This window comes from Drepanopeziza brunnea, assembly GCF_022702325.1.
Source record: "Drepanopeziza brunnea f. sp. 'multigermtubi' strain 214-2 chromosome Unknown ctg12, whole genome shotgun sequence".
NCBI lineage: Eukaryota > Fungi > Ascomycota > Leotiomycetes > Helotiales > Drepanopezizaceae > Drepanopeziza > Drepanopeziza brunnea.
In genome coordinates this window covers 1,194,119-1,221,246 of record NW_027094075.1, presented here as the reverse complement: position 1 = coordinate 1,221,246, position 27,128 = coordinate 1,194,119, and the positions used below count along the sequence as shown (strand labels likewise).

At 49.1% G+C, this 27,128-nt stretch overlaps 10 protein-coding genes across 11 annotated transcripts; 4 read left to right on the top strand and 6 right to left on the bottom strand.

Moving 5' to 3' along the window:
• Positions 1–1,259: 1,259 nt before the first annotated feature.
• On the top strand, positions 1,260–3,614 carry L3040_007073 (uncharacterized protein; the record flags this gene model as incomplete). Its single annotated transcript, XM_066156150.1, has 7 exons — positions 1,260–1,452; positions 1,532–1,565; positions 1,621–1,882; positions 1,935–2,064; positions 2,127–2,585; positions 2,647–3,483; positions 3,547–3,614. The coding sequence occupies 7 exons, from the start codon at positions 1,260–1,262 to the stop codon at positions 3,612–3,614; spliced, it is 1,983 nt and encodes a 660-aa protein (XP_066010959.1).
• A 432-nt stretch (positions 3,615–4,046) lies between these two features.
• L3040_007072 (uncharacterized protein) lies at positions 4,047–5,230 on the bottom strand (the record flags this gene model as incomplete). The annotated part of the gene is made up of 2 exons (XM_007296576.2): positions 4,047–4,873; positions 4,939–5,230. The coding sequence occupies 2 exons, from the start codon at positions 5,228–5,230 to the stop codon at positions 4,047–4,049; spliced, it is 1,119 nt and encodes a 372-aa protein (XP_007296638.1).
• A 2,034-nt stretch (positions 5,231–7,264) lies between these two features.
• On the bottom strand, positions 7,265–7,901 carry L3040_007070 (uncharacterized protein; the record flags this gene model as incomplete). Its single annotated transcript, XM_007296575.2, has 2 exons — positions 7,265–7,395; positions 7,454–7,901. The coding sequence occupies 2 exons, from the start codon at positions 7,899–7,901 to the stop codon at positions 7,265–7,267; spliced, it is 579 nt and encodes a 192-aa protein (XP_007296637.2).
• L3040_007071 (uncharacterized protein) lies at positions 7,391–7,734 on the top strand (the record flags this gene model as incomplete). The annotated part of the gene is made up of 3 exons (XM_066156149.1): positions 7,391–7,412; positions 7,466–7,570; positions 7,631–7,734. 3 exons carry the CDS (start codon positions 7,391–7,393, stop codon positions 7,732–7,734), a joined length of 231 nt encoding a protein of 76 aa, XP_066010958.1.
• A 4,303-nt stretch (positions 7,902–12,204) lies between the features above and the next one.
• Positions 12,205–13,197, bottom strand: L3040_007069 (uncharacterized protein; the record flags this gene model as incomplete). Its single annotated transcript, XM_007296574.2, has 1 exon — positions 12,205–13,197. The coding sequence occupies one exon, from the start codon at positions 13,195–13,197 to the stop codon at positions 12,205–12,207; it is 993 nt and encodes a 330-aa protein (XP_007296636.2).
• Positions 13,198–17,584: 4,387 nt separating this feature from the next.
• On the bottom strand, positions 17,585–18,673 carry L3040_007068 (uncharacterized protein; the record flags this gene model as incomplete). The annotated part of the gene is made up of 6 exons (XM_066156148.1): positions 17,585–17,674; positions 17,755–17,763; positions 17,810–17,932; positions 17,983–18,051; positions 18,105–18,588; positions 18,657–18,673. 6 exons carry the CDS (start codon positions 18,671–18,673, stop codon positions 17,585–17,587), a joined length of 792 nt encoding a protein of 263 aa, XP_066010957.1.
• A 415-nt stretch (positions 18,674–19,088) lies between these two features.
• Positions 19,089–19,626, top strand: L3040_007067 (uncharacterized protein; the record flags this gene model as incomplete). Its single annotated transcript, XM_007296572.2, has 3 exons — positions 19,089–19,105; positions 19,260–19,434; positions 19,492–19,626. 3 exons carry the CDS (start codon positions 19,089–19,091, stop codon positions 19,624–19,626), a joined length of 327 nt encoding a protein of 108 aa, XP_007296634.1.
• A 339-nt stretch (positions 19,627–19,965) lies between these two features.
• L3040_007066 (uncharacterized protein) lies at positions 19,966–20,907 on the top strand (the record flags this gene model as incomplete). Of its 2 annotated transcripts, XM_066156147.1 has the most annotated exons (2): positions 19,966–20,495; positions 20,600–20,618. In XM_066156147.1, the coding sequence occupies 2 exons, from the start codon at positions 19,966–19,968 to the stop codon at positions 20,616–20,618; spliced, it is 549 nt and encodes a 182-aa protein (XP_066010956.1). The 2 variants fall into 2 exon arrangements, with proteins under 2 accessions (XP_066010956.1, XP_007296633.1); XM_007296571.2 differs by having other exon boundaries at positions 19,966–20,907.
• Positions 20,908–21,284: 377 nt separating this feature from the next.
• Positions 21,285–23,078, bottom strand: L3040_007065 (uncharacterized protein; the record flags this gene model as incomplete). Its single annotated transcript, XM_007296570.2, has 1 exon — positions 21,285–23,078. One exon carries the CDS (start codon positions 23,076–23,078, stop codon positions 21,285–21,287), a length of 1,794 nt encoding a protein of 597 aa, XP_007296632.2.
• A 636-nt stretch (positions 23,079–23,714) lies between these two features.
• L3040_007064 (uncharacterized protein) lies at positions 23,715–26,895 on the bottom strand (the record flags this gene model as incomplete). The annotated part of the gene is made up of 14 exons (XM_066156146.1): positions 23,715–23,751; positions 23,811–23,933; positions 24,102–24,237; positions 24,315–24,458; positions 24,509–24,664; positions 24,779–25,012; positions 25,058–25,445; positions 25,497–25,527; positions 25,614–25,881; positions 25,966–26,072; positions 26,210–26,554; positions 26,613–26,624; positions 26,680–26,749; positions 26,796–26,895. The coding sequence occupies 14 exons, from the start codon at positions 26,893–26,895 to the stop codon at positions 23,715–23,717; spliced, it is 2,151 nt and encodes a 716-aa protein (XP_066010955.1).
• Between the last annotated feature and the right edge of the window lie 233 nt (positions 26,896–27,128).

Sequence of the window (27,128 nt, the reverse complement as noted above, 5' to 3'; positions counted from 1 at the left end):
GCAGCTCCCGATACAAGCTAGCTCGCTAGCTACTTCGCTGCTTAGCTAGCGAGCTAAGGCTGGGCCCAGCGGCATATCTCCGAACCTACGGAGTACATGCAGTAGGTATAGTACCAGTATCAGTACTAGGTACTACTACTACTACTACTACTACTACTACTACGTACATACCGCATACACATCGGATCGGAGCTATATCTCTTACCTTGTTCGTACTACGTACCTTGCCTCACCCTCCCTTGCCTTTCCGTACTCCACTGTCAACTCCACTGTCAACTCCACTGTCGCTCCACTGTAACTCTATACGGAGGAGGGACCGACTACGTATGCTGATTATCGAGACAAGAGGATAATACAACAGTACAATACGATAGTATGATCCAATAGTACAATACAATCCAACACAATCCAACCGGGCTGTACCCGATTGAGGCTTTCGAAGGTATTTCATTTCTATGTAAAAAAGAAAGAAAGGAAAGAAAAGAAAAGAAAAGAAAAGAAAAGAAAAGAAAAGAAAAGAAAAGAAAAGAAAGAAAGAGGGTATTACCCCACTAGGTAAACTCGTTCCCCGTTATGGGTCAGGTCGGTTAAACACGACCGCTAGCCAGAGGTAGTACCTCCGCCCGTACAGTAGTAGGTACGTAGTACATACCATCCCTATCCTACGACCTGCATCGGACGGAGCACATCTCTCGCGCGCGCGCCACCTTCCCTTCCGTCTTCCGTCTTCCATAGTAATAGTAATAACAATAATAATAACAACAAGAGAAAAAAAAACGAGAATTAAGAAGGAGAGAGAGAGAAAGAAAGTCAAAATACGCCTAGATAAGACAGCAGAGGATCGTAAGTATCCGTCGGGTACGGAGTTACCTCCTTACCTGACCTTACCGACCTACCTATCCTGCTTACAACTAGTCCCTAGGCAGTGGGTACTATACGTAGTACTTGGTAAGTAGCTACTATATGACTACGTCAGAAGAAAAAAGAAAAAGAAAAAAAAAAGAGACTTTTGGCGCAGTTTCTTGACTTTTGGTCCCCAGTACCTGTTGCCTGCGTCGTCTAGTGTAAGATTTCTAGGCAGAAACCCGTGGCGAAGAACCGGCATTTGGATTATGCTTCGCCCCCCCGGTAGTGTTGTACAAGGCCGCTCGCGGCGCAATCAATATATATATCAGCAGATATTTCCAAAGTTGCAGAAAAAAAAAAAGCAGAACATCTTTGGGCGCAGTTGAGCAAACGCGATTGAGAACGCAGTCAAAATGCCTTCACTCTTTAGGTTAAACGTCTGGTCGCTGACCCTCGCCATCTCGGCCACACCATCCTTCGCGCACCCGCTCTTCAATGGGAAAATAATCGAAAGGGCAGCTGAGCTGCTTCCCGCCTATGACTTCGTCGTGGTCGGTGGTGGAGCAGCAGGCCTGACCGTTGCCAACCGACTCTCCGAAGTGCCAGGTTAGTAGTAGCCATCTCCCGAACCCCCTTTCCTCCCCCTCCGACCTTGCGACGTTCCTAACCGACTTTTCCAAAATAGAGGCCACGGTCCTGATAATCGAGGCCGGTGACTTGCAAGTACCCCATATCCTTCCTTGACGATGTAGCAAAGGCTGACCCTCGGTATAGCGACCTGGATGAAGATTATACCACGATTCCTGGGCTGGCGGGTGGAGCAGTCGGAACCAAGTACGACTGGAACACCACTTATGCCCCCCAACCCAATTTGGCGGACCGGGTAGTTACGATCCCCCAAGGGAAAGTCGTGGGTGGATCGACCAAATTGAACCGCATGGTCTTCGACCGTGGTGCCCGATCCGATTTCGATGGTTGGGCGGCCCTGGGCAACAAAGGCTGGGATTTCGCTTCGATGCTCCCATACTACAAGAAGGTGCGTGGATGCGGTAAACACGAGACGAACTCCAGGGTTAACGACTGTACAGTATGAGACCATGTCACCACCGAATAGCGAGATCACGACTGAGTATCCGGACCTCAACTACTCTCCGGAATTCTATGGTCAATCCGGCCCGATCCAAGCCACCTTCTCTCCTTGGTTCTGGCCGTATACCAGTGAGCAGACCCGTTCCTACGTGGAGATAGATGTGCGACACGATGGCTGACACGGAATCTAGAGAACACTGTGCAAGCCGCAAAGGCGATGGGTATTCCCATCAACGACCAGGCAAGCGGACGCGCCTTTGGTGGCTACTTCTGCCCTCATAACTTGGATCCTGTCGAGGTTACCCGCCAATCAGCTGAAGAGGCTTACTACTCACCTGCCTCCAGTCGAGCAAACTACCACATTTTGACCGGCAACGCTGTTACCAAGATCGTGACAAAAAGAGTAAAGGGAGCTGTCAAGGTGACCGGGGTCGAGTTTGTCGCCTCTGCCAAAGGTCGAGTACGGAAAGTATCTGTCAAGAAGGAAGCCATCGTCGCTGCCGGAGCACTTCATTCGCCGCAGCTTCTCCAACATTCTGGCATTGGTGATGCGACTCTCCTGAAATCCCTGAACATATCGACTGTGGTAAATCTTCCCGCCGTTGGACACAACCTGCACGACCACGTCTCTATTGTTCTCGTCAATACGAGTAAGTACCCCCGTATGCCGTATCGGTGGGCGCCGATGATGGCTAACAGAACAACTCGCAGTCACTGCTCCCTTCATCCAGAACAGCCTAACCAGCAATGCCACCCAGCTGGCGGAAGCCAGACAGCAATACGACTCGGAGCGCACGGGTCCCCTGGCCTCTCCCACGGCCGACTTCCTCATGTTCCTACCGCTCTCGATGATGGGCAATAACTCGGCCGCCATGGCCAAGCAAGCCGCCGCCGGCTCCCCCTCGGTGTCGCTGCCAGCCGACGTTCCCGCCGAGGTCGCCAAGGGCTACGCGGCTCAATACGCCCTGCTGAACAAGAAGCTGCTCGCCACGGACGCGGCTATCATCGAAGTGATCGTCGACCACGGCGTCGTTATTCTCGGCCTGCAACACCCATACTCGCGTGGTAGCGTGAAGGCGACATCCAAAAGCCCCTTTGACAACCCCGTCGCCGACCTGGGACTCCTGCGCAACCCGCTCGACAAGGCCCTCCTCCGCGAGGGTATCTCCTTCGCGCGCCGCTTCGTCAAGGCTCGTGGGTTTGCCGAGCTCCAAGCCGTCGAGATCGTCCCGGGTGGCGATGTCACGAGCAATGAAGCCCTCGACGCGTTCCTCGAAGCATCGACCGCGACCTTGTATCACCCGGCTGGTACGTGCAAGATGGGTGCGAGAGCCCAAGGCGGGGTGGTCGACACCCAGCTCAAGGTGTACGGTGTGGAGGGACTGAGGGTTGTCGACTCCAGTGTGATTCCGATTTTGCCGGCGTCTCACACCATGACGACGGTGTATTCCGTGGCGGAGAAGGCGGCGGATATCATCAAGGCTGCACACTACAAGACGGGTGGACGAAGAGTTTCTGGAGGTGCTTCTGGAAGTACTACTGGAAAAGGTGCTTCTGGGGGTGCTTCTGGGGGTGCTTCCGGAAGTGCTTCTGGAAGTACTACTGGAAAAGGTTATGGAACTGGTTATCCATCAACCCCTTATCCATCGACCCCCCAACGCGGCTCCGGTGGTTACTAATCACGTGATTCGATGGAATCATTCACTTTTGATGTATAACTTCGGTACCCTTTTGTATATATATATCTAGATAGCTAGCTTCCTTCTACGTAAATATATTTTGTTGCACCTTCCACAGCGAGCTAGAGCAGAGGTGCAGGGCAAGGTGGCGAAGGCGAAGGCGAAGGCGAAGGCGACGAGATGCATGCCAGCTGGTCACTTGCACACCACCGTCGACGGTCATTCTGGTTTGAAGGGCATAACACGTTATTTTGTTTCAGCTCGCCTTCGCGGCCGAGTGCCAGAGATATCTGCAACACGACCCGGTGAAGAAGGTAGACCGACCGACGGGGCCGACAGTCGATGGGCCCACGAGCGTGGCTCCAATGTGGTGACTGATTCTAGATGCTCCATCCTGATGACTAGCTCGGACCCCAGACGTCTTTCTTCTGCCTAGCACGTTCCCAGTCCAAAGGTCCTCTTGAAGGGCGCCTGATCCTGCCCCGGGTATAAATTCCACTCCCTCTCCCTCTTCTCCGCAAACGGCTCAAACTTCTCCTCTCGACACCTCGACAGCACCTGGCTGTTCCAGGCCTGCCAATCGTACAGCCCCGTCTCGGGCCTGAAGATGTCGTCGTAGGAGAGCTCGGCCATGGCGCCCATGAACGTCTGGAACGGCTGAGGCCCCCAGGACGGGCTCGCGGGGTATTCCGACTGGCGGCCCATGATCGGGCTGTGGTTGACGATCTCGGGCAGCCCGTGGTGCATGACCGGCCACGAGTCTTCGTACAGCGTGTCGAGGTCGGATAGTTCCGGGCTGGGGCTCTGCATCGCCGACTGCGGCTCGGAGATGGGGGGCGAGGGCAGAGTCGGGAGCTTGAGCCAGCTCGGCTGACTGTCCTCGTCGACTTCGGATATCTTGCATGCCGTTTCCGCAGCCGCCGGGCGGTCTAACCGTGGCGGCGGCGCGGTGCCGCTGCCCTCCACGATGGTGGAAGAGGCGGTGGTCGAGCCTGTTCGCGATATGGGAATCGGCCGTGTGAGGAGGGACTGCGAGGCGGGGGCGTGGTCCGGGGCGCTGGAGGAGCTGGAGTCTTTGCGACTGCCGCGGCTCAGTTGTCGCCTTTTTGCGCTGTCCTGCAAGTGTGTGGAAGATGGCCGGCGGGCATTGACGATGCTGCCGTCGGCATCCCTCCACAGCCTCTTTCTGGTCGCCAAAAAGCCGAGCCCTTCTCCTCCGGCCTCGTCGTCCTTCTCCTTGTGGCGGGCCATGTGTCTGTCTGCGCCTACGGTCAGCGGCGGGGGGTTCCCCCGATCGATGGCTCGATCGCAGAACTGTACTCACCCAGCAGGTCCCGCCGACGGAAATGCGCGCTACACCTCTGACAGGTGTTGTTACCGTCCTTGTGGTTCAGGGCATGGCGATGCAGATGTTCGGACCGGGAGAAGGACTTTCCACAGGACGGGAAGCTGCAAGCGAATTTCTTTTTCGTGGGCGGCGCATCTGCGTCTTTGGAGATGGAGGTGGGGGTGGAGCTGGAGGTGGGGGTGGAGCTGGAGCTGGAGCTGGAGCTGGAGCTGGAGCTGGTTGTCGACGCCGACGAGATGGACGAAGATCGAGTACTGGCTGGAGCCATTGTGAATGGGTGAGAGGATGAGTGGGTGGGTGGGTGGGTGGGTGAGACGGTGAGACAGCGAGACAGCGAGACGGTGAGACGGTGAGACAGTGAGACAGTGAGAAGGGGGGAAGAGAGGAAGAGAGAAAAGCTGGTCGAGGAGGTTTGGAGGGGCAGCAAAGTATATCTAAGGTGGGTGTGCGGTGTGCTCCGCAAAGGGAATGGGTCGGTCTGTAGTATGTATGTATGTATGTATGTAAGCAAGCAAGCAAGCAAGCATGAATGAATGAATGAATGAACATTTACCGGTAATTGTACTGTAAGTACTAGTAGCTACCGTAGCTCCTTCCCCTTCCCCTTCCCCTTCCCCTTCCCCTCTCCCTCTCCCTCCCCTCCTCCCCTCCCCGATGATCGGCCATATCCCACCCCTTCCCCCCCCCCCCCCCACTCCGCCAGCCCCATGTTCTCTCCCCTCCATTCAGTGCCGTTGACGCCGGTCTTCCGTCGCACTTTCTCCGTGGACATTGCCAGTCTGTCGATTGGTCTCATCGTTCTCCACATATCATCCCTATATATCGTCCTACTCTGCTCTGTAGATACGGAGCCAACGAACGGGACTGGCCCTGTCGTTGTCCACCCCAGACCGAAGGGACGATGATGACGATGAATAACGATACCGACACCAGCCCGCCAGCCCGATAGCGATACCGCTTTTGCTATCATTCCCGATGCTCGCTACCGATATCGATAACGATAACGATAACGGGAATGTGTCAGACTTTCGTTTCTCGGGGGGGGGGATCCATGCAGGCTGTGCCCCACTACGACACGACTCGCTTCGCAGATAGTCGTAGTACGTAAGTACTGCAGATAAGTAAGGCCAATCAGACACAGCCTATCAAAAGCTCCCGCCCTCAACAGCCCCGCCCCGCCGTGCCCCGCCTTGCCCCGCCTTGCCCCGCCTCGCCCCACGATCGGCTTTTCCCTGACACACCCTATCTCTTCTGACGTGCAGCGAGTTCATACCTTGCCCAGTTGCCCAGTTGCCCACGGCCGCCGTGATCAAGGCAGAGCTACAACTACGAAGTACAACGACGTACAACGACTACGGCCTACTCAACTCATTTACTCGTCTTGTTTTATTACATATATGCATAAACACATTTATCACCTACTCTATCACTTCCCTTCCCGATTCCCTATCAATCATGTCGACTACCATCATTATCATCTTGACCTATATATATATCGGCTGGCTCACTCACTATCTAGCCGGCTCGCCTGCAGAACCAGGCCAGTCAGTCAGTCAGTCAGCCCAGGATAGATATGCCGGCATTTCGCCGTATGTCCGTATGTATGTCATTCTATGCTCGGCTTAATAGATCGTCGCTGATGCTCAATTCAACACGAGAACCTTCGCAGAGCATCAGATAAAGCGGGAGAAGAACTACGGTATTGGGGCAAGTCGAATCGGAACCCGTCAGGCGAGGGGTTGGCCTTGTGCGAAGAAGAGAAGGCGACGCGTGCACTTGCCAAGGACAGTCAGTCACGTTTATCGAGAAACGTGATATGATGCGATGTCGGATCGGACACTGATTGCCATCAGTCACGTGTCCAGCTATCACCATCACCATCACCATCATCATCATCCATTTCTTTGCTCCCTCCTCTCTCCCATCTCTCCCATCTCTATAATGGATGGGCATGGCAGTGCAAGCGCATCTTTCTCACATACGCTGTATCCAATACTCGTATGCAGATCCAGCTCCGGGGGGCGTGAGATGAAGCCGGCATCATCTCCCGTATAGCCATTCCGTTCCTTTCCTTCTCTTGCCCGGTGTATAGGTTCAAATCTGTTCTTGATCGGTGCTGAAGAGTCGTTGTTATCGTGTATGCAATGCTTTTTTCTCTTTTTACATCCATCTTCCGTACCCATCCATTTCTCGCTGCCTTCACGCTATGGCCATTGTCAATTACACATACACACCACCCGCGATACATTCTGCACCCTCCCTTCATTCTCCGCTTCGTTTTCTCAATCATCCATGGCCGCATTCAACGAGCCGTTCGGTGCTGCCAGCTGCCCATCCGCGCTCGCTTTCCTGGGCTATTATCGATTCCCCTGCTTTCCGCAAGGAAAAAGCCGGCCCTCGTCACGATGTGCAGGAAGCCATCTACACCATGCCCTGTGGTCAGCACCAGGGTCAGAAGCCCACGATGTTCACCATCTGGCCTTGGACTGACGCCGGATAGCAGAGGTCGTCAGCCCGATGGGCAGCAGGTACCTGCCAGCACGGTCATCACCTGCACTACCTGCGACCGTGGACGATGGCGATGGATCCGTCGTAGATGTCACAGCGGGTACAGCTATCGCGACCGACATGGGGGTGTGGTAGACACTGTCATCTGCGCTGCCCGCAGCGGTGGACGCGGATGTTGGTAAGATGGCGCCCGGATTTAGCCGTCTGGGTGCAAATCCATCGCTGGGCACTGCCATCGGGGTAGAGGGCACTGGTGGCCGTTGAGCAGGTGGCATTCTCACCGATGGGGATGGGCCGGCATGGTTGTCGACGGGTTCGCGATCATCTGCATCTTGTGCGCAGCTCGGTATGTTTTGGATTCCTGTCTGCAGGCAGAATTTGGCGACGCATACCGCCATGCCGTAGTAGCCTAGGACTCGTAGGATTATCATGGCCGTGGCTGTCGGGGGGGGGGGGTCTTCCTGTGGCCTGCTGGCGGGGGGTGGTGAGTCGTGACTTGGTGAAAAGGTGGATCCTCTTCCACGGATATCTAGTAGCTGCTGGTACGAGGTTTGAGCGAATGGATAGATGCTGATGCTGATGCCAATTGGCGCTGATGCTAAAGATGCTAAGAAAAGTAGATGTAGATGAGCATCCAATCCGAAAAGGACTCAAGTTATCAATTATCAACTATCCTTCCCGCCTCGCCCTCTCGCCCTTTCCCTCCACGTACGAGTACGGTACCTTACTGTACCTATGCTTACCTGCCACTCAAAGCCTTGCAAAATAGAACGAACCATCGTCGCCCGCTCTCCCAGCCGAAGCCAAGCCGGATCCGTAAAATCCGTAGAATCTCAAGAGGACAAAAAAAAAAAAAAAAAAAAAAAAAAAAAAAAAAAAAAAAAAAAAAGACTTGAAGAAGAACACAACAGCACCTCGTATCGTTTGGTTAATCCTCGGCTCGCTTAGCTTAGGCGGGATATCCTCTTCCTCTTCCTCTTCCTCTTTCTTTTCAGTCTTTTCAGTCTTTTCAGTCTTTTCAGTCTTTTCAGTCTTTTCAGTCTTGGTCGGCATAAGCAAGCAAGCGAGCAGGCAAGTAAGCAAGCAAGCAAGCAAGCAAGCAAGCAAGCAAGCGATTGCAGACCGGAAGGAAGCAAGCAAGCAAGCGAATGCCGATCGATATCTGCCTGTATGGATTGGATTGGATTGGATTGTATTGGATTGGATTGTATTATATCGAGTGGAGATCAGTGGAGGATAGATAGGAGGAGATGTATCATGATGAAATATATATATATATGGAATATATATTGGATATCATGAAATAAGGCAGCGCTTTTCGCTGTTGAGTTATTCATTTGGATCTGGATCTGGATCTGGATCTGGATCTGAATCTGGATTATAAGCCTGGGGTTGGAGGTGGAGGTGGGGTGGGGTGGAGGTTGAGAAAGGAAAGGAAATAAAAAAAAGACTAATCAATGATGAAAGGCTTTCTCTTTCTTTCTTTCTTTCTTTCTTTCTCTCTCAACAAATTAGAAGAGATACAACAACAACAACAAAAACTAAAAAAGAAGGACTTCTATGTTTATCTATTTACTTACCCAGGCTTTTGGCACAAGGACATGAAGTCCTAGCACGAGAGTATTGTGTTCTTCCTCTCTACCCAAAAATTCGAACCCCGATCGCCCGCGGAAACTCATCCGCTTGACAAGCGGAAACCACGATCGTTAACTAGATTGTTAAAAAGGGTTGATTCTTTTGGCATGTAAGAAGAGGGGCTGGGGTACGGTATGGATCTCTCTCGTATGTAGTGATTACCTGAGTTTGGACGCGCTAGGTGGTTTGGATCTGGATCTGCATCTGCATTCGGATTTGGATTTGCATTCGGGTTTGGATTTGCAAGAGGAGGGGTGCGTAGAGAGCGGGGTATAAATAATAAGGTTTAGAAAACCTGCTTTGATACTTCTTTACAGAGTAAGCAGTGTCAGTTGGAACAAAAATTGTTTTGTGTTCAAGCTAGGTATGTTCTTGTTGTCTTGATACTTGTATTGGTTGTACACGTTTGTGGAAAATCAATCGTTCGGTTTTAGAGAGATTTTTTTTCTTTTTCTTTCCCTTCTTTTTCCCTTTTTTTTATATATATATATTTAATATCTAATCTAATATAATGTTGAGCTAAATGTGGATCCTGGCTAAGACCGTAAACTGTTAACAATGCGGTCACTTGACCTACGCTAGTGACGTTGATTAAGTGCATCTATTTAAGCTTGGGCTATCGAGGAATACTAGAAACTTAACTAAGCGCTTGCTAATAGAGAAAAGGAGATCTTGCGAGTGTAACGAGCTAGATTTCGAAGGGCTACGATTATTTACTTATACGAGGTGCCTTTTACGAACTTTTAGCTCTTTCTCTTTCTTTCTTTTGCGATAAAAAAAAAGATAAAGAGTCTAAAGAGCCGAAATTGAATCATCGATATGCGACGTCTTTTCGAAGAGATTTTCTTTTACCGGCGATTCTAAACCTCTTTTCTTTTTCTTTTCGAATATTACGCCGACTATAATTTATACTTGACGGGCATACCGATTAAAAAGACTAAAAAGATTTGCGATAAAAAAGAAACGTATATAAAAGATAAGATAAGAAAGGCTTAGTTCGATTAATCGAAAACACGGTATTGCGATTTTAAAAAAGCGTTTTGCAAATATACCGGCTTTACTTAAAGACTACGAACGCGAGCTTTCTTAGCTCTACGAAAGAAAACGATGTTTATATTATACGTATCGAAGCCGCTCGTAAAGCTATACGTGTTCGACAATTGTCGAAAGAAAACTCGACGCACAGCACTATGAATTGCTTTTAAGGGGTTTACAAGTATTCAGCTAAGATAGTACTTTATATATAATTCCTCTACTTAGCACGTCGCCGTACCCTATGGGAGGTCCTTAAGGTCCAAGCATTGCGTTTTGGATACCCGCCCGACGTTAATAAATACAACAACAACAACAACAACAACAACGAGCTAGATTTGCGTTTCTGCGATTGAAATCGACTTTTTTTAATCTACTTTTATTAAAACCTTTTCTTATGAACTATTTTCTATTGAAAAATAGCTAACTAATAAAAAAAAAAAAAGCTCGAAAACCAGCTTGCTGTATCGCTTTAAAAAGGGCTATTGCTACGAATTAAATGCTTAAAAGATACCTAGGTAGCACTTCTAAATGGGGGGGGGGAAGCTGGTTGTGTGGAGAGGATGATATTTCTAAGTTCTCCTTGGTGGGAGAAATCTATGTACCCCCCTAGCGTGCACGTGCTTCTAAGAGGCCTAGCAGCCTCAGGCCATCACAGTAGCTGCATCGGGCTGAAAGGGGCTGTAACTAGCTGCACCGAGCTGAAAAGAGCTATTGCTATAAGTTAGATGCTCGAAAAGTAGCTGGTTGCATCGCGCGGAAAAGGGCTATTCTATAAAAAAAAAGACTATATAGATATTTAAGAGATAGCTAGCTGCATCGCGCTAAAAGAAGCTATTATTATAGATTATATAGCTACGAATATTACACCGCGAAGTCCGGAAAACTTACCCCGGAGCTTGCGGAAGGCCGTAAGTTTTAGCTCGCGGCCGGGCTAAAGCGTCACATTTTCTTTATATCCTTTTAAAGATTATTTCTTATAGAAAATTGATGTGCAAAAGCAGACCTGCAATGCACATTGCAGTAACCAGTCTTATAACCCTTATACCCGCACGACAAAAATCGATGCGGAAGGCAGCCTCGCACCACGACCGGGCGAAGCAAGGTCTCTTCTGGCCCCGGAGCTTGCGGAGGGCAGCCAGAGGCTAGACCTTGTATATATATAAGAAGAAAATTGGTAGTGACGCTAATTCTGCGGAGGAACTACCTACCTAGATACCTATTGCTTGTGTAGTACAGGTAGATGAATCCTAGTAAGAGGTGAAAGCATCTACGATGGGTATACAGAGTAGGCTGCACTGCAGGACACTCGTTGGAAGAAGGGCTCGGTGGCAGACTGTAAATTAAGCGAAAAGCTATGCTATATTATAATTAATTATCACAACGAAACGGAGTGGAAGCTACCTAGCCAGTCTCTCTCCCTCTCTCCTTCAATATATATTTTCCCCGAACCCGTCTGAAACTGTAACGAAGTACCAATCTGCCATGTGATAGTAATGATAAATCTCAGGCTATCAAAAAACATGGGTACTCCCTCCGGAAAAGTCGAAAGAGAGCATAGGTAGTCCAGACGTCATCATTATACACGTTGCTTTGAAAACAAAGAGGGAGAAGAGAAGAAAGGAGTAAGGAAGAGGAAAAAGAGGAGATGCTTGAGAGGAATATCCGATCTACTTGATTGAGGCAAGAGGTCAAGTTGTCTATCACACCTATCGAACTCGCTCCCGCCGACAAGGCTTTCGTGGAGATCACACGCATTCCGTACTGAAGAGGGTTTCCGATAATTGCACGGGCGGACGATATATTCGTCGGCGCGCTGGGGTGGGCCTCCTTTGAGACTGAACAGTAGTAGTCGAGAAACCGGAACCGCGACGGTGATCTCACGGTCAGGAAGCCGAACCTATCCACCCACCTGCTGTAAAACCCGCGGTCATGTAGCTCAAATTTTGCTCCGAGACCCTATCAAATGCACCTCTACGTTCAATTCTAACACGGGCATTCCAAAATTTGCTGATGGCAGAGGTGGATGGGTAATATTCACGCATCTATCTACTGATCACAGATCCATCACAGACTGGCCTTCCCCGCGCTGATCTGGCCGGTCAAAAACTCCTCAATGTAACGGTTGACCTCCGCGGGCTTCTCCCACAGCGCCCAATGAGACGCATCAACTTCCCCCCGCGTCAGACTCCGGAACCACTTGTCCATTCCGACAGACATGGACGGCGGCAACGCTTCATCCCTCGCGCCAGCAATGAACAGCGTGGGAATATCAAACTTGAAACCCTCCATCTCGGCCGCCATCAGCTTCTCGTCTTCAAAGTTGAGCTCCTGCGTCCGGTACCAGTTCAAGGGCCCGCGGATGCCCTTCAAGGCGTATCGCTCGACATAGAAGTCCATCTCCTCCTTGCTCACGAGAGGGCCTGGGGTAATCTTGGGGAGCGCGTCAAAGAGGAGCCCTTGGGCGACGGTGAATCCAGGCTCTCCTTCTGGGGTTCGTCCTCCGTACACGGCGGTCAAGAACTTTCTCAGTTTCTCCTTTCCGACAATCTCGGCTTCGATTTCAGGGCCACGGAGCTGCACTTGGTACTTGAAATTTGGCATTACCGTAACGTCGAGGAATTCTTTTCGGGGTGGTGCGAACGGAGTGCACACACTGAACATGGCCTTGATGAGCTTAGGATAGTGGAGGGCGACTCGATAGACAATGGCTCCTCCCCAATCGTGTCCTCCCAACATGATGCTTGAAAGTCCCAGTTGTTGAGCGAGAGCGGCCAGATCGTCAGCGGCCCGCTTATAGGTGTAGAATGTTAGGGACTCAGGCGCGTCGGTTCCTGCGTATCCCATCATGTCTGGAACCACGACTCGAAGCCCGAGCGATAGGAGATGAGGAATTTGATAGCGCCATCCGAAGGAAAGATCGGGCCAACCGTGGATGAGGAAGATGGTGTAGAGGATCTGACCAAGGGGCTCGGCCAGGATGTAGTTGTACGTAACGCCATTAAGGATAGCAGTCTTGTATTGGACCCGAGGGTCATAAGGAGTGATACTGTCGACCATCTTTGTTTGGATGTTATTATTAACGCAGGACTGAAATGTGGAGGTGGGGAAGGGCGGGGGAAAGTCAACTCTTTATAAGTTTGAGCAAGGCTCAGTCTGTCAAGTTTGAGCGAGGCTCAGTCCGGAAAACTCGGTCCCCAACCGCTTTGGCCGCTGTTACCGTGGAAAATGCAGCGCCACGAGCGCTACTCGTCAATCCGTTTTCTCGTGAGATAAGGAAGGTACTCTTTACGGTACAGGCCTAAGTATTACCCCTCGAGGGTGCCTTAAAAGTTTAGTTTCCATTTTAAACCCCCTGTTTTCCCTATCCTCGAGGGGTAATACTTACGCCTGTACCGTGGTAGTAGTATATAGTAGTACTCTCCCTTCTTATGAATACATATCGAAAGTATAATTTCGCAAGAGATCTTACCAGGGCTTAAACCAATTAACTTATCAAGATTTAGCTAAAAAGTATCTTTGAGCTGGGTTTTAGTTTATATAGTGGAGTTGACAGGGCTTTAAGCTATTAAGAAACCACCGCTCTATGATTTATGGGCCTAAACTGGGTCCGACATGTATTCGTGGGGAAGGAAAGTAACTCGAACCCGACCTTATCGACTAGCTCGATAACTTAATCTAACGACTGAATTCGACCCTTTTTCTCGAACCCGATACGATAAGCCGTATTTACGATCGATTATACAAGGACGGTAAAAGAACGAAGTACTACGTACGTAGTAGATACGATAGCGGCTTAGCTCTCGGAATTCTCGGGATTATTATACAATAAAAGAACCTTAAGCAAAAGCTGGCCCGAAGACGCTTATAATTATAATCGATTACGAATATAAAAGATCGAACGAAAGGAAAAAAGAAAAAGGATCTTGGTCGGATATTCGATTATATGATCGGAAAGACAGTATATTGAGCTGCTAATAACTAATCGCAATAAAAGGCGACCGCCGCAATTGACACTTTTCTAATCAAATCTGCCGTTAATAAAAAGCATTAAGATATATTAGAGCTGCAATATCGCGAGATTAAAGACCCGAGACTCCATATCGATTTGGTTCTTTTCTTACGGGTTTTTATATTATCGATATAGATAGACTTTGTGTTTAAAAAACTATTTACTACGTAATTAATTAAGATACCACTTGCTTTTGCGGAGTGCTTATAGGTGGGACTTAATGCCGGCACGCTATTATACTCTTAGGAAGGTTGTTGTTGTTGTTGTTGTTATATTTATTTACGTCGGGCGGGTAGCAGGCGAAGCTTGCCGCCCTGGGACCTCTCATAGGGTACGGCGACGTGCTAAGCTAAGGAGTTACATACAAGAAGGCCCTAGAAAGCAATTTATAGTGCTGTAACGAGGGCTACTATCGCATGCGCCCTTCCTTTATAAATAGGATAGATCATATAGAAAGAAACCTTTCGTTAAAGGAAAACCATAAAAGGAAAGTCAAGCAGATACAGACTGCTATAGCTAGCTAGGCGCCAGCTGTTCAAGTCGCATAGCGACGGGGGTCGAGGCCGGACCAGAGTCAGCCGAGAACTCTTAGGAAGGTGGTAAGTCGGACGGACTCCTTTTTAGGATCCGCAACAGGCGCTAAAACAATACTACTACTTCTACCGGTACTACTACTCCGTAAACAATTGACCAATGAGCGCGCTCGCAGAATCGGCTAGGACGCTGAACTCCGATACTTTGAAAATTCGAATTCGAATCGAATTTAAAGCTTCGCTCGTGATTGATTTGGTTCGAATATCACGTGCAAGGCTCGTTGGGCGGCCGCTAGCTTCGGCTAACCAATCTTCTATCGGTATTCCTTCAACCAAGGCTTGCCTGCCAGCACCGTAACAGAAAGAAGGCTGAAAGCGGAAGTTCGAAGAGCATTACGTGCACGCTCGAATCAATACATAACGTAATAATAAACGTAGAGCTTTTTTAATTTAAGTAGCGGTTTATTTCGAAGTGAATATACGTTATCGATACTCTCCTACCCCATGAATAAATGTCGAAAGTATAATTTCGCAAGAGATCTTACCAAGGCTTAAACCAATCAACTTACTACGTACGTACGTAATACTATATACTACTAAAGATTCAGCTTTGAAAAGTATCTTTAAGCCAATACTCTCCCCCCGCATAAATAAATGTCGAAAGTATAATTTCGCAAAAGATCTTACCGAAGCTTAAACCAATTAACTTATAAAGATTTAGCTTTAAAAAGTATCTTTGAGCTAGTTTTTAGTTTATATAATGGAGTTGACAGAGCTTTGAGCCATTAAGAAACCACCGCTTTATGATCTATAGGCCTAAACTCGGTCCGACATTTATTCATGGGGGGGGAGAGTGAATGTCGAAAGTATAATTTCGCAAAAGATCTTACCAAAGCTTAAACCAATTAACTTATAAAGATTTAGGTTAAAAATTATCTTTGAGCTAGTTTTTAGTTTATACAATGGAGTTGACAGAGCTTTGAGCCACTAAGAAACCACCGCTCTATGATTTATAGGCCTAAACTCGGTCCGACATTTATTTATGGGGGGAGTAAAAGGCAGAAATAGCTTATAATCAGCTAAGCTAAGTAAAAAAAGTAAAGGTAACGTAAAAAAAATCGAGCGCACGTGCTCGATATTATAGAAAGGTTAAAAATGGTCTTTATTTCGTTGAATTTGCTTTAAGTCAAACGGTAAAAAGCTCGGTGTTTATATACTACGTAGTAGTACTACGGTACAAGCTTAAGGTGTGTTTGGCTCGCAGATGCAAGCCAAGTTGCATTACTAAAATATTCTTACATCTTTAAGTTGCACGTCAAGATGCAAGAATTGCTTCAAACTGTTTAGCTCGTGCTCGTAAATCTCGTAAAATGTGCATCTGACCTTGCAACCGAGTTGCATCATATACTACGTACTACTATTATAAATCGGACTTTAAGCAAAAAGCTTTAGGTCTTAAGTTGCAAGCTCAATTTGCAAGCTTTTTTCGCCCCCCCCCCCCCCCCCCCCCCCCCCCCCCCCCCTTTTTTTTATTCTATACTCACTTTCTTTTTGATAATTCTCGATTACGCAACCTTTTCATTATGCCTTCTCCGATTCTCCGAAGACTATTTTCAAAAAACGCAATCTACGGAATCGCAATATTAAAATTATTATCGCTGTAATCGGAGCTTGCGCCGCCGTTCAATACTACAAAAACAATTTCGCAAAAACGCCTCAGCATACTTCCGATCTGACAGGCCTTTAATAAGTAGAAGAGCTTTTTACAAGCCACCTACTACTACTACGAATCAAGAATAACCTAGGAGTTACTCGGAAAGGATTTCGGTACATTCAAGACCTTTTGATACCTAAAGCTAAACTTCGAAATACTCGATATATGCGGACGAAAGAACAGCTTGCGATTTTTCTATACAGCGTTAGATCGGGCTTATCGACACTTTTTAAGAAAGAGACTTGCAAGAGGGGCCTTCGTAATAGCAAATCTCGAATTTGAAGGGATCGACATAGTGGCGTTGTTAATATTGAGTTTATTGCATTAACAAACACTTAGTGGTTGTAGTAACGAATTAATTCTTTTCTCTGAGTCTTAAGTTGCAGTTTGCTATTCAATTTGCTACCGGTAGTTGCGAGCCAAATAGGCCTTGGTCCGTGCAACTTCTACTATTACTCTCCCCCCCTATGAATAAATGTCGAAAGTATGATTTCGCAAGAGATCTTATCAAGGCTTAAACCAATCACCTTATAAGGATTCAGCTTTGAAAAGTATCTTTGAGCCAGTATTTAGTCTATACAATAGAGTTTACAAGGCTTTGGGCCATCAAGAAACCACCGCTTTATAATTTATGGGCTTAAACTGGGTCCGACATTTATTCATGAGGGGGGAGAGTACGTAGTACTACTGCTACGTACCTTTTGAGTTGATCCTGTTTAGGATCAACTCAACTGCTTAGTTGCACGGACCTGCAACTGTGAGCCAAACACACCCTTAAGTACTACGTATTACCTTTCGAAGGTGCCTTAAAAGTTTAGTTTCCACTTTAAACCCTTTGGTTACTTTACCCTCGAGGGGTAAATACTTACGCCTAGGACGTAGTACGTAGTAAGTAGCGAAAGTAGCGGAAAAGGTAGCTGAGAAGGTAGCGAAGGAGGCTGTGTTATGCGTGTACTACTACCGGTACTACGTATGTCTGTTTCTGCCTTATGGCCTCCTGACGGTTTAATCGATTCCTGGAATCACTGTGGGACCCGGTGTTGCCGAAACGTTGTCTGAAATAAATCGCTCATCACGTGCATCATATACGGCCGTAGAAGCCAGAGTTGACAAACGCGGAATCTAAATTCCTAAGGAAGTCTTCGGAGCGACTAAACTCTACAGCGAGACGGGACCTTGAGCTTGCTCTCAGTATATGACCGTATCTTCATCGTTCTCCACGACAACCTCGCCAGTATGCTCCTCCTGGACCTGATTCTCATCCTTGTTCTGCTCAGACTGTGGTGCTTGTAGTTCAGGGGGATCATTAGTAGTAACATCAATGTTGGGAACAGAGGGAGACTCGGTTAGAGGCTCACCCGGCGTCTCTTTTGACATGCTGTCAGCTTTTTCTGTCCTGGAATCATTTCTCACAGATCGGTCCGGATATCGCAATTTAAATTGTGAGGTTTCTCTGTCGATCGTGGCTTCGGCTTCCTTAATCTGGGTCCTGATTCGCTCTTCATCTCGTGACAGCAGTTTCCACGGGCTGTAGTACTGCGCAGTTATCAGCATGAATAGCGAATGAATCGGTAAAGACAACATACAATTCTCGGCTCAGATGCTGTGTAGAGGAAGTGCGCCATTGCTATAAGGTTGGAATGTCGTGTTCGCATCTGTATCGCCGATCAGAATATGGCCGTTGCCCTCCCCATTGGACATCACGGACCTCAGCTTCGTCGTAGATGATCTGCTCAGCCTTCCGGACAGTCTTTAAATCTGCGAGCTTCTCTCTCCTCCGCGCCTCGTCGGCGGCCTTTTGCTGCTTAGCTTTCTCTTGCTGGCGTTTCTCGATATCCAGCCGTCGCTTCTGCTGACCATTTGGCGTACTCTGGCTGAGTGTGCTTAGCAGTCCACCGAATAATCGCTGCCCGCGCCTCTTCTCTTCTTGAACGCTGCTCTTCCGACGTTTTTGAAGCGCATCCTCGCTCTTAACCTCTGGCTCCTTTCTGACAGACTGGATTGGCTGGGAAAAATCGCGCAGAGGTGCATCAGGGGAACACTTGGGTCGCTTCGATGTCGAGTCCGAGTCGGACGCCGAGGACAGTCGCCGTTTTAGAGGAGCTTTGGGAGATTTAGGAGCTTCAGGGGCTTCAGCTTCAGCATCCACTCTGGCTTCAGCATCTGGGGAGACGATAGCTGAAGCGACTGGGCTGAAGCAAAGATTAGCATTATAGAGCAGCGGAAGGATGCAGTTCATGAGGTAAGGTACAGTACATACCCAGTGGTGTCAGCCATGCTTTCCTCTGCCTCCGCCTCCGCCTCTTCCCCTTTCTCTTCCTCTCCCTCTTTTTTTTTTTTTTTTTTCTTTCTTTCTCTTTCTCTGCTTCTTCTTCGTCTTTCTGCTCCTGCACAGTAGTATGTAGATGGGTCAAGTATTGAGGGCTAGATGGGTGCGGGCGAAGAGAGGTAGGGATTGCGTGGGGCTAGGCCAGCTGAGCTCGAGCTCGAGCTGAGCTGCCGGCCCGAGGAGTGGTATGGCTTGGCATCGCAACAGCCTTGTGGGTTTTTTGGGACAGAGAATCGACGAGCGCAAAACATCGACAATACAATACCCTCACTTCTGCATCGACTCTACCTTCCAACAAATACACTGCACCACGGGTACGCTTCAAAGACTCCGAAAACACAGCTTCATACAGCGCCTTTCATCATGTCTCGCCATCATCCGTGAGTCCCCAGTCCTCCAGACCTACCCCCTCCATTGATTTCTTACCTGTCCTGCCCTGTTCAAACAAGATGTGTATATATCTATATATACATATCTATATACATATACATGTATACACACACTATCCAAGACAATAACTGACACCTCTCACAGCGATCTCGTCATGTGTCGCAAGCAATCCGGTATCGCCATCGGCCGCCTCTGCGACAAATGCGACGGTAAATGCCCCGTATGCGATTCCTATGTCCGTCCTACCACCCTCGTCAGAATCTGCGACGAATGCAGCTTTGGGAATTATCAGAACAAGTGTGTTGTGTGCGGTGGCGAGGTATGTTTGATGAGATAGGAATTTGGAATTACAGAGCGCATGTTAACATGTCCCCAGGGCATTTCCGACGCGTTCTACTGCTTCGAATGTACCCGCTTGGAAAAGGACAGAGATGGGTGTCCGAAAATCATCAACCTAGGATCTTCGCGCACGGATCTTTTCTACCAGAAAAAAAACTTTCGGAATCACTAACAACAGACCCGGCCCAGATGGGGAGCGAGGGCGCACTGCAAAGCATTTGCATGTCGATGGCTTTGTTTGTTTGCATAGCGAAGGAGTTTCGGGATAAGCATTTCTGGATGCTGGAGGCCAAGGATAGGATGGATACGAACGATGAAAGGATTACTTTATTAGCGTTATCAAGATTACGCCTAATCCAGCTCCCTCGAGATCCTTCGTCGTTAGTCTGTCTTGGGCCAACCATATTTCCATTCCCATTATGTCAAGCACTCCGCCACTTCTCATAATGTCACATCCTCTGGTTTTCATCTCAACGGGAAAGCTTCGCTGGTCCTTATCTCCGCTCTCATCATGCTTAGAATGAACTCCATCAAACGAGCAATGCGCAAGCCATTCGCTCCAAAACTCACCAGAGAAGAGAATGAGGATCTCGAATTCCATGTCGCACAGATACGCTCCTCAATCTTCGCCCTCGAGCACCGAATCGAGATCTCACGAACAAACCTCCTTACCATCTGCCGCTGTCTCAAAAGCCAACTCTCCTCCGCCGCTGCCGATTCCCAGGTGTTTTCTGGCACCTACGGCATATTCGACCTCCCCCGAACCATTGCTGCATTAGAAGAACGGTGCAACGAAATCACGCTCAATCAGCAAGATCTCCAACGGCAGAAGCCGCCCATGCGGGGTAATGTGTGCCCGTCCGAGCTCATCGAGCGACCCGTCACGATTCCGCATGATCAAAGGACTATTTCGTTACCGCGAGGGCTGCCGATTGGGAAGGCCGCTGCGTTGACGGTCACGGTAGAAGGGAGGTACCATCTTTTGCAGCTGAAGCGGAAGCAACTGGAGACCGAGGCGGAGAGATGGGAGGCGGATGTAAAGTACTGGGGTGGTATTTATGATTCGATGACTTCCCCGACATCGCCATCGAATCCCGCAGCTCTCCCTTTCTCTGATTGTGACCATACACTGTCAAATCGCCCAGAAATTATGCTACGGGATGAGAATACAGCCGGGGTCACGAACATCCAGAGGAATAAGAGTCAACGGAAAGCAGTCCCGGTGAAGGATATCGTGATACGAACTATGCAGAAGTCGACCAGCCCGGTCGAGTCGACCCTTGGGTTACAAGTGAATAATACGGAGTCGCTGGCTTTGTCTGAGAGGCAGACGATGTCTCCGCGGCCTGCGCCGAAGAGAGCGGCCAGTGGGTGTCTCGAAGGAGAATTTAGAGAAGTGGAATTTCGTGGGTCTGGAAGAATGCCGAAGATAAACGAGAGCAAAACCAGCTAAATATTGATGGGATGAATTTGCGAGTTCGCCTGGTGAATGATTGCATGGGTCTGATTGATACCTGAGAAATAGTTGTGTGTTTTGGTTGGGAGTCTGGACTTTGAGCTTTGGGCTATGATCGCGGGAGAATCATCATGCGAAGGGCCTTGCTCGATCAAGTGCTTCTATTCTATTCGAAAGGTGCTTTTCTATTCGAAACACACCTGGCGCTCTTTCGGCCGGTCCAGTACAGAGGCTTCGTGAGAACTAATAGATTTCAAAATCTAGAATGAGGTATCACACCATTTTATTTTTTATTATAGAGCTCTAATAGACCCTTAGAAAGGGCAAAGTATGCATATACCTAGCTCCTGCCAGCCCCAGCCTCTCAGCGCAAGTCACAGTCTTTCCTCAAAATTCGTGATATCCTCCCACTCTCCGGCTTCCGGATCCACCTCACGGATGGTCACTCCGCGCGGACCACCGCCGAGCTCATCAGGAGGTGGATCTTCACTGTGGCTTTCCTCTTCCACTTCCAGCCCATCACTGTCAGAAAGGCCGTTAAACACCTCCCCGTCATCATCCTCCCCCTCCTCCTCCATCTCCGACGCGCCCTCCGACTCCCAACCATCGCCCAAGAGATCCTCAAGCTCCTCCTTTCCTAGGTTTAGCAACTCGGTGGACGATCCCATGAATTTCCGACGCCATGCCCCACACCGAGTTAACGGGTCCTCATCTGCCATCGGCCAAGGGAATTTGCCGATGACATACAGCTCCAGCAATTTCGCGTCGGGCAAGTCCCGTAGCAGATCATCATTCGAGCCGGAATGCGCGGTTGGTTCGAAGTAGGCATCATACATCCGTGGCATCTCAGCGAAGAGCTCAAACCTGGCGAGACTCATGTGGTCGCGGAGATACGTCAGGATCTCCTTGTGCGTGGAATCTTGAAAGTTGACGCCGCACTCGCCGATGTAGAGGTTCTTGAGGGTGTCCCTGTGCCGGAATAGGAACTTGCCCACCTCGAGAGGTTCGGAATCGGTACCCTGGAAGCGCAGGCTGACGAGATGCGGGAATCGGCAGCGGAAGAGGGAGGCTTGGAAGCCCTTGCAGCATTCGTCGGCATCGTGCTCGTCCTCGTCTGCTACTTCGTAAGAGATGTTGAGGTAGGTGAGGTTTTCGAAGCAGCCGATGAATTTGGCCATTGCTTCGCCCATGCATGCCGCGTAGTTCCGGATGTAGCCGGCTCCGGCTATAGAAATGCTTAGCTCTCTGACACTAGCCACGCCCTTCTTCAAACTCGGGCCGGGTTTCAAGGCGGATAGCTGTTCTGAGAGGATGGCGAGCAAGGCCTTCTCCTCCGGTGTGGTCTGGAGTTTCCGGGGTCGGAAGATGTCGATGGGGAAGGCATCCATCCCGATCTTCTTGAGCGAGTTGCACCCTCCTAGTATAGAGGAAAGAATGCTGCTGTATCTTTGGATCGAGGTCAAGTTGTTCAAGAAATGACTGAACTTCTCCGCAATCTCTTCGTCTCTTGAGTCCTCCATAAAGTCCCACGCTCTCTCAAATGGAGACCCATCTGGGTTATTGCAACGGACAGGGCATTCCCGAGAGATGATTTCAACGGTCTCGAGATTGGGAAGCAAAGGGAGACAGTGTCCCAGGGTCTCCGGATTGCAGTAGTCGTTGAAACGGTCCTCATCAAAGATCGCATCCACGTATCTCCAGATCTTGGAAGCAGGTTGGCCGTAAGAAGCAAGTTCCAGCGCACGCCACTCCAGCTCGATGGTCGTTTCCAGCTGGCTCCGGTCCACGTCACCGGCGTAGATGAAGACATCTCGAACACCCTTCGAGATCCGGGGATGCTGGCTGATGGCTCTCAATTTTGCCATGTCGTTGCGGTAAGGGCGCATCACGAAGCCATGTCCGAAGAGCGATGCGGCGCCTGCAGCCGCCCAGCTTGCCGATACCAGACGTAGGCTCGGAATGTCCCTGACCGGGACGAATTGTACGACGATGATCTTCAACTCGCTGAGGAGCCGCAAGAACGGGCTGTTTTTGTTGTTGGGCTCCTCCTCCTTGTCTGGCGCCGGCATCAGGCTGACGCTTTGCTCGTGACTTGCGCCGGCTGGCTGGTCTTCCCTCTGTCGGGAACTCGGGCCAGCTGGGCCTGGCGGTTGCAGCGTACGAGCCATACGAGAACGGGGTGAGGTGTTTGATATCGAGGAGGCAGATTTGCTCATCTACGTATGCATTGATTTGCGACGTCGAAATGTTGCGGGCCCGTTTTGACTTGGGACTGACGGAGTTTGAAAGAAGAGGGGAGAGCAAAATGAAGCACAGATATTGTGAGATAGAGATACGACGACTTGTTTATTGCTTTGCCAGTAGAGTAACTGCTATCGGAATGACGGTGTCTGTGATCGGATCGGGATATTCGGATTCGTTTGCTATGGTGGGTTGTGAGGCGCAAGCGTCGCTTTTTGAAGTTGGCGGCAATTGGGTGCTTGACCACGTGACCTTCACCAAATGACAACTCTTGGAATGATATGAGACGGGCTTGACAAGATAATTTGAAAATTGATTATAATATTTAATAATCGAGTTCTCTCATAGCAACGGCTCGGCACTTACGGCCCGACACTTACGGCCCGATAATGTTTGAAAAAAGTCAAAATAAGCAGAATGAAAAAAGCTTTGGCGCTCCATAAGATCTTTTGAGAAGCTGGTAAATTTTCAGACGTAACTCCCTAACCACTACTACTATCTCAATACCTTTGAATCAAACCACTGCTACTATCCAAATACCATGGGATTAAAAAATTTCGGAATTAGTCACCCGAGGTGACCATGAGATAAGTCAAGGGCCTGCGACCAAGTTGGCAATGCGCTTCCGCAGGCTAGCTTCAATCAACGAACCCCTTTACCTGAATCTTTTTGATATTGCCCGTCTCTTTTTGTTGGAAGCTGCCGTTGGCGCACCGTCCAAAGCCAAAAGCGCGAAATGACCTCCGGCGACAGGTCTCGCGATAAACGGGCCGGACCAGAAGCTATACAGCTCGTCAGCTAGTCGAAGACCAATCAATCATGATATATCTCGAGCTAAATATGGCGCGGTAAGATCGGGATAATATTTAGTCAAAACGCTTTTGAACAGAAGCACCGAGAATGGTAGTTGGTAGAAGATAAGGGAAGGAAAGGGGAAATCAAATGCCTACTCTGCATTCTGCGTGTTGTAGAGGTCGGTGAAGGCTCTGTTTGTCGGCGTGGTGTTTATCCAGGCGGCGAGTTTGGAAATGAACATGGCCTTCGTCGTCGGGCTACTTATGGCTGCCACCCACATTTCCCAATCCGCTTTGTGAATGCGTTAGTAACAACCCGATTTTCTTGCTCGAATAGAGTAGAGATGGAATAATATCGAGATCGTTTACATTTTGTACCGACGTTACGGGTATCTAATGGGACGCCGTATGCTTCGGCTACCGTGGGGTAGAATGCGGACTGCATGTCGTAGATATCTTTGGGGACAAGATTCAAGCCTAGGAGCTTTTCGGCGTAGAGATTGTATAAGAGACCTGGCGGGCTGTTAGCCAAGTCGTTCATTGGATTTGGGAAGCGGACGTACCGTGCGAGTTGTTGTCCTGGTAAGCAAGATTTGTATGCGGCGGTCTTGCATCTGTTACTACAGCCATTTTCTGCCACCTGGTGATGAATTCATGTGCGATATTTGTGTACATAGCATGATCGGCCATACTTCCGGTCTTGTTGGCGATGACGGACACTTGTAAGACACCGGGAAATCAGTCGTTGCCTTCTGACCAAGCAGGGTTTGGAGAGGGGGTAAGAGAAGAAGAATGCATTCGGAAACAAGATCAATGGGCCTCCCGGCACCTACTGGCTTCAATACCGATGATGCCTTTCAACGCAAGATTGGTCTGATTCGCAAGCTGGCCCTGGAAGTCATCGGTTGAGAGCTGGTAGGCGGGGATCAAAGCTTCGTCGACGAGGTAGCCAGTCCACTGTTTCAGGATATTGTAATGCTGAGCCAGATAGGCTGTGTCTCCTGTACGCTGCGCATAGGCGAGGGTCATGATAAGCATGTTTCCACATTCTTCTAGCGGCATTGGTTCTGGCTCGTTAGCAGCTGATATCTGTTTGTCCAAAACCGACTCACCTCCATCTCCACTGGGATGCCCAATAGCACGCGGATAGTTCGCCCCAAGATCGTGCAGCGAGTACGTCTGCGGGAAGCGTCCGGCTTCCTGGTTTTCGAATAGCGGATCCAGCATATACTTCACCAAAATCGGATTCGAATATAGAAATATAGGCATAGCAGGGAAGATTACGTCGACCGTTTGAATGTTACCGTCAGAGCTGATTTCTTTCAAAAACAAGTAAGGCTTAGATTTAGTTCCACAAAGTTGAACGGAGCCAAAAGCCTGGCGAGCGGAGAGAGATGTGATGGTGAGGTAATCTTGACCCCCAGCAGCAAGAGAATCGACTGCTATTTTGTGGTCGATGGCGCCGGTGACGGAAGACCAGTCCTTGTAGAAAAACTCGACCTGGAAAAATATTAGCGAGAGAGAACGTATGAAAGAGATCGATTGTGTCACCATAGACAGGTCAGTTGTCCAGTAGCTAGTCCTACGAGGACACATGAGTGTAAGCGGCTGGCTGCCCAACTAGGAAGATGTCGGAAGAGGGAGAAGATATTCCTCCCTGTTACTTACCACAACGAAGGGACTGGCGCAAGCCCAGCAGCACCGTTGAAATAGATCGCATTCTCCTGAGCGTGGACAATCGTGTAAACCGTTGTAACAGGAGTAGCACCAACACTCCCTAGATAGTTCGCAAATGCAAACACAGGCCAGTTTGAACTGATGCCTCTATAGTTCGTGTCTTGAGTATCTGGAAGCACGCCGTTGCTCAAGAAGTTTTGGCGAACCGTAATGTCAGGCCCCGATTGGTACGTCAAGGAGGGTGAAGCAGCCGTTGACCCTATTGTTGAATGTCAGTATGATCAAGTATAATTTCAAGAGGATCCGAAAGGTATTCAATGCTTCGAGCAGGGAGCAAACTTACAGTACCAATTACCCCAATGTGCTGCGTCATCTGGATAATCGGCATTAAACTCGCTTTGAATTGATTGGAATGACTTGTGGCTCGCGACTCCACTAGCATTGGAATAACTTTGGATTGATTAGCACGATGCTGGTCAGGATCCATGTCATACTACCTCCAAGATACATCTTGCCCATTGTGCGTTGGATTTACCCATTCTATGTGCTATTAGCAAAGGCTATTCTTACTTAGCCTTCACACCGACCTACCGGCTGAAGTGTCCGCGTAGAGCTGCACATTATGGTATGAACCATCACGCGAAGCAACTGCAACAGAGAGGTATGACCCAATAACAGACTGTCGTTTGATATCGGTCGGAGTTAGAGGGGAAAGAAAGGTGACGTTCATGGTGACCTTTCCTGCAACATTCATGATGAAGGTAGACCGCTGGGAAGTATACTCGAAACTATCCTGAGTGACAAGTTTAGGTCTCACACCATTCACATATGGATCACCCAGCCATGTGTACGCGACTCCATCGATTTTGATGAATCCCGCCCATCCCGTCACAGCTCCATTTGAACCCGAGACAGAACCAGGTTGAGGACCCCTTGATAGAGAATTTAGACGGAAGGGCTCTCCGAACGGTTCAGCATAGATTTACTTACGCCCAGAAGCGTCTACCCAGATGTTAGCCAGCGCTACATGATTGGAAGCATTGGGATCAGGACTCACGGCCAAGCGCCAGCGAGATTACCACCATTGTTGCCAACCTCTAGCCACGTGCTCATGTAAGGGCTCTTAACTTGAAACTTATTAACAGATTTCCTTGAAGTGAACATTGCACTTACCTGCAAGTGGAATCGCGGGTGGATGTGCTGGGCTGAAGGTAGAACTGAAAGCTTGACCCGCGAGGGAGCCAACAAACGCAGCAACCAGATGAGACTTCATACTGTGATGTCTTGAAAAGGGACTAGATGTGTCCTGCCAGAACGAAAAAGAACGGGCGATGTAGGGCCACTCACCCTTTATAAGCTCCCTGGAATTCTCAGGGAGAGTAGGTGAGAGAAAGCACAGAAAAGAAAGAGATCGATGAGAAGGCCCGTTAGGATCAACTCATGAAAAAGGTTGGCTCAGAACTCAAGAAATGACCTATGACCAAAGAGAATGATCACGTAGTGCAT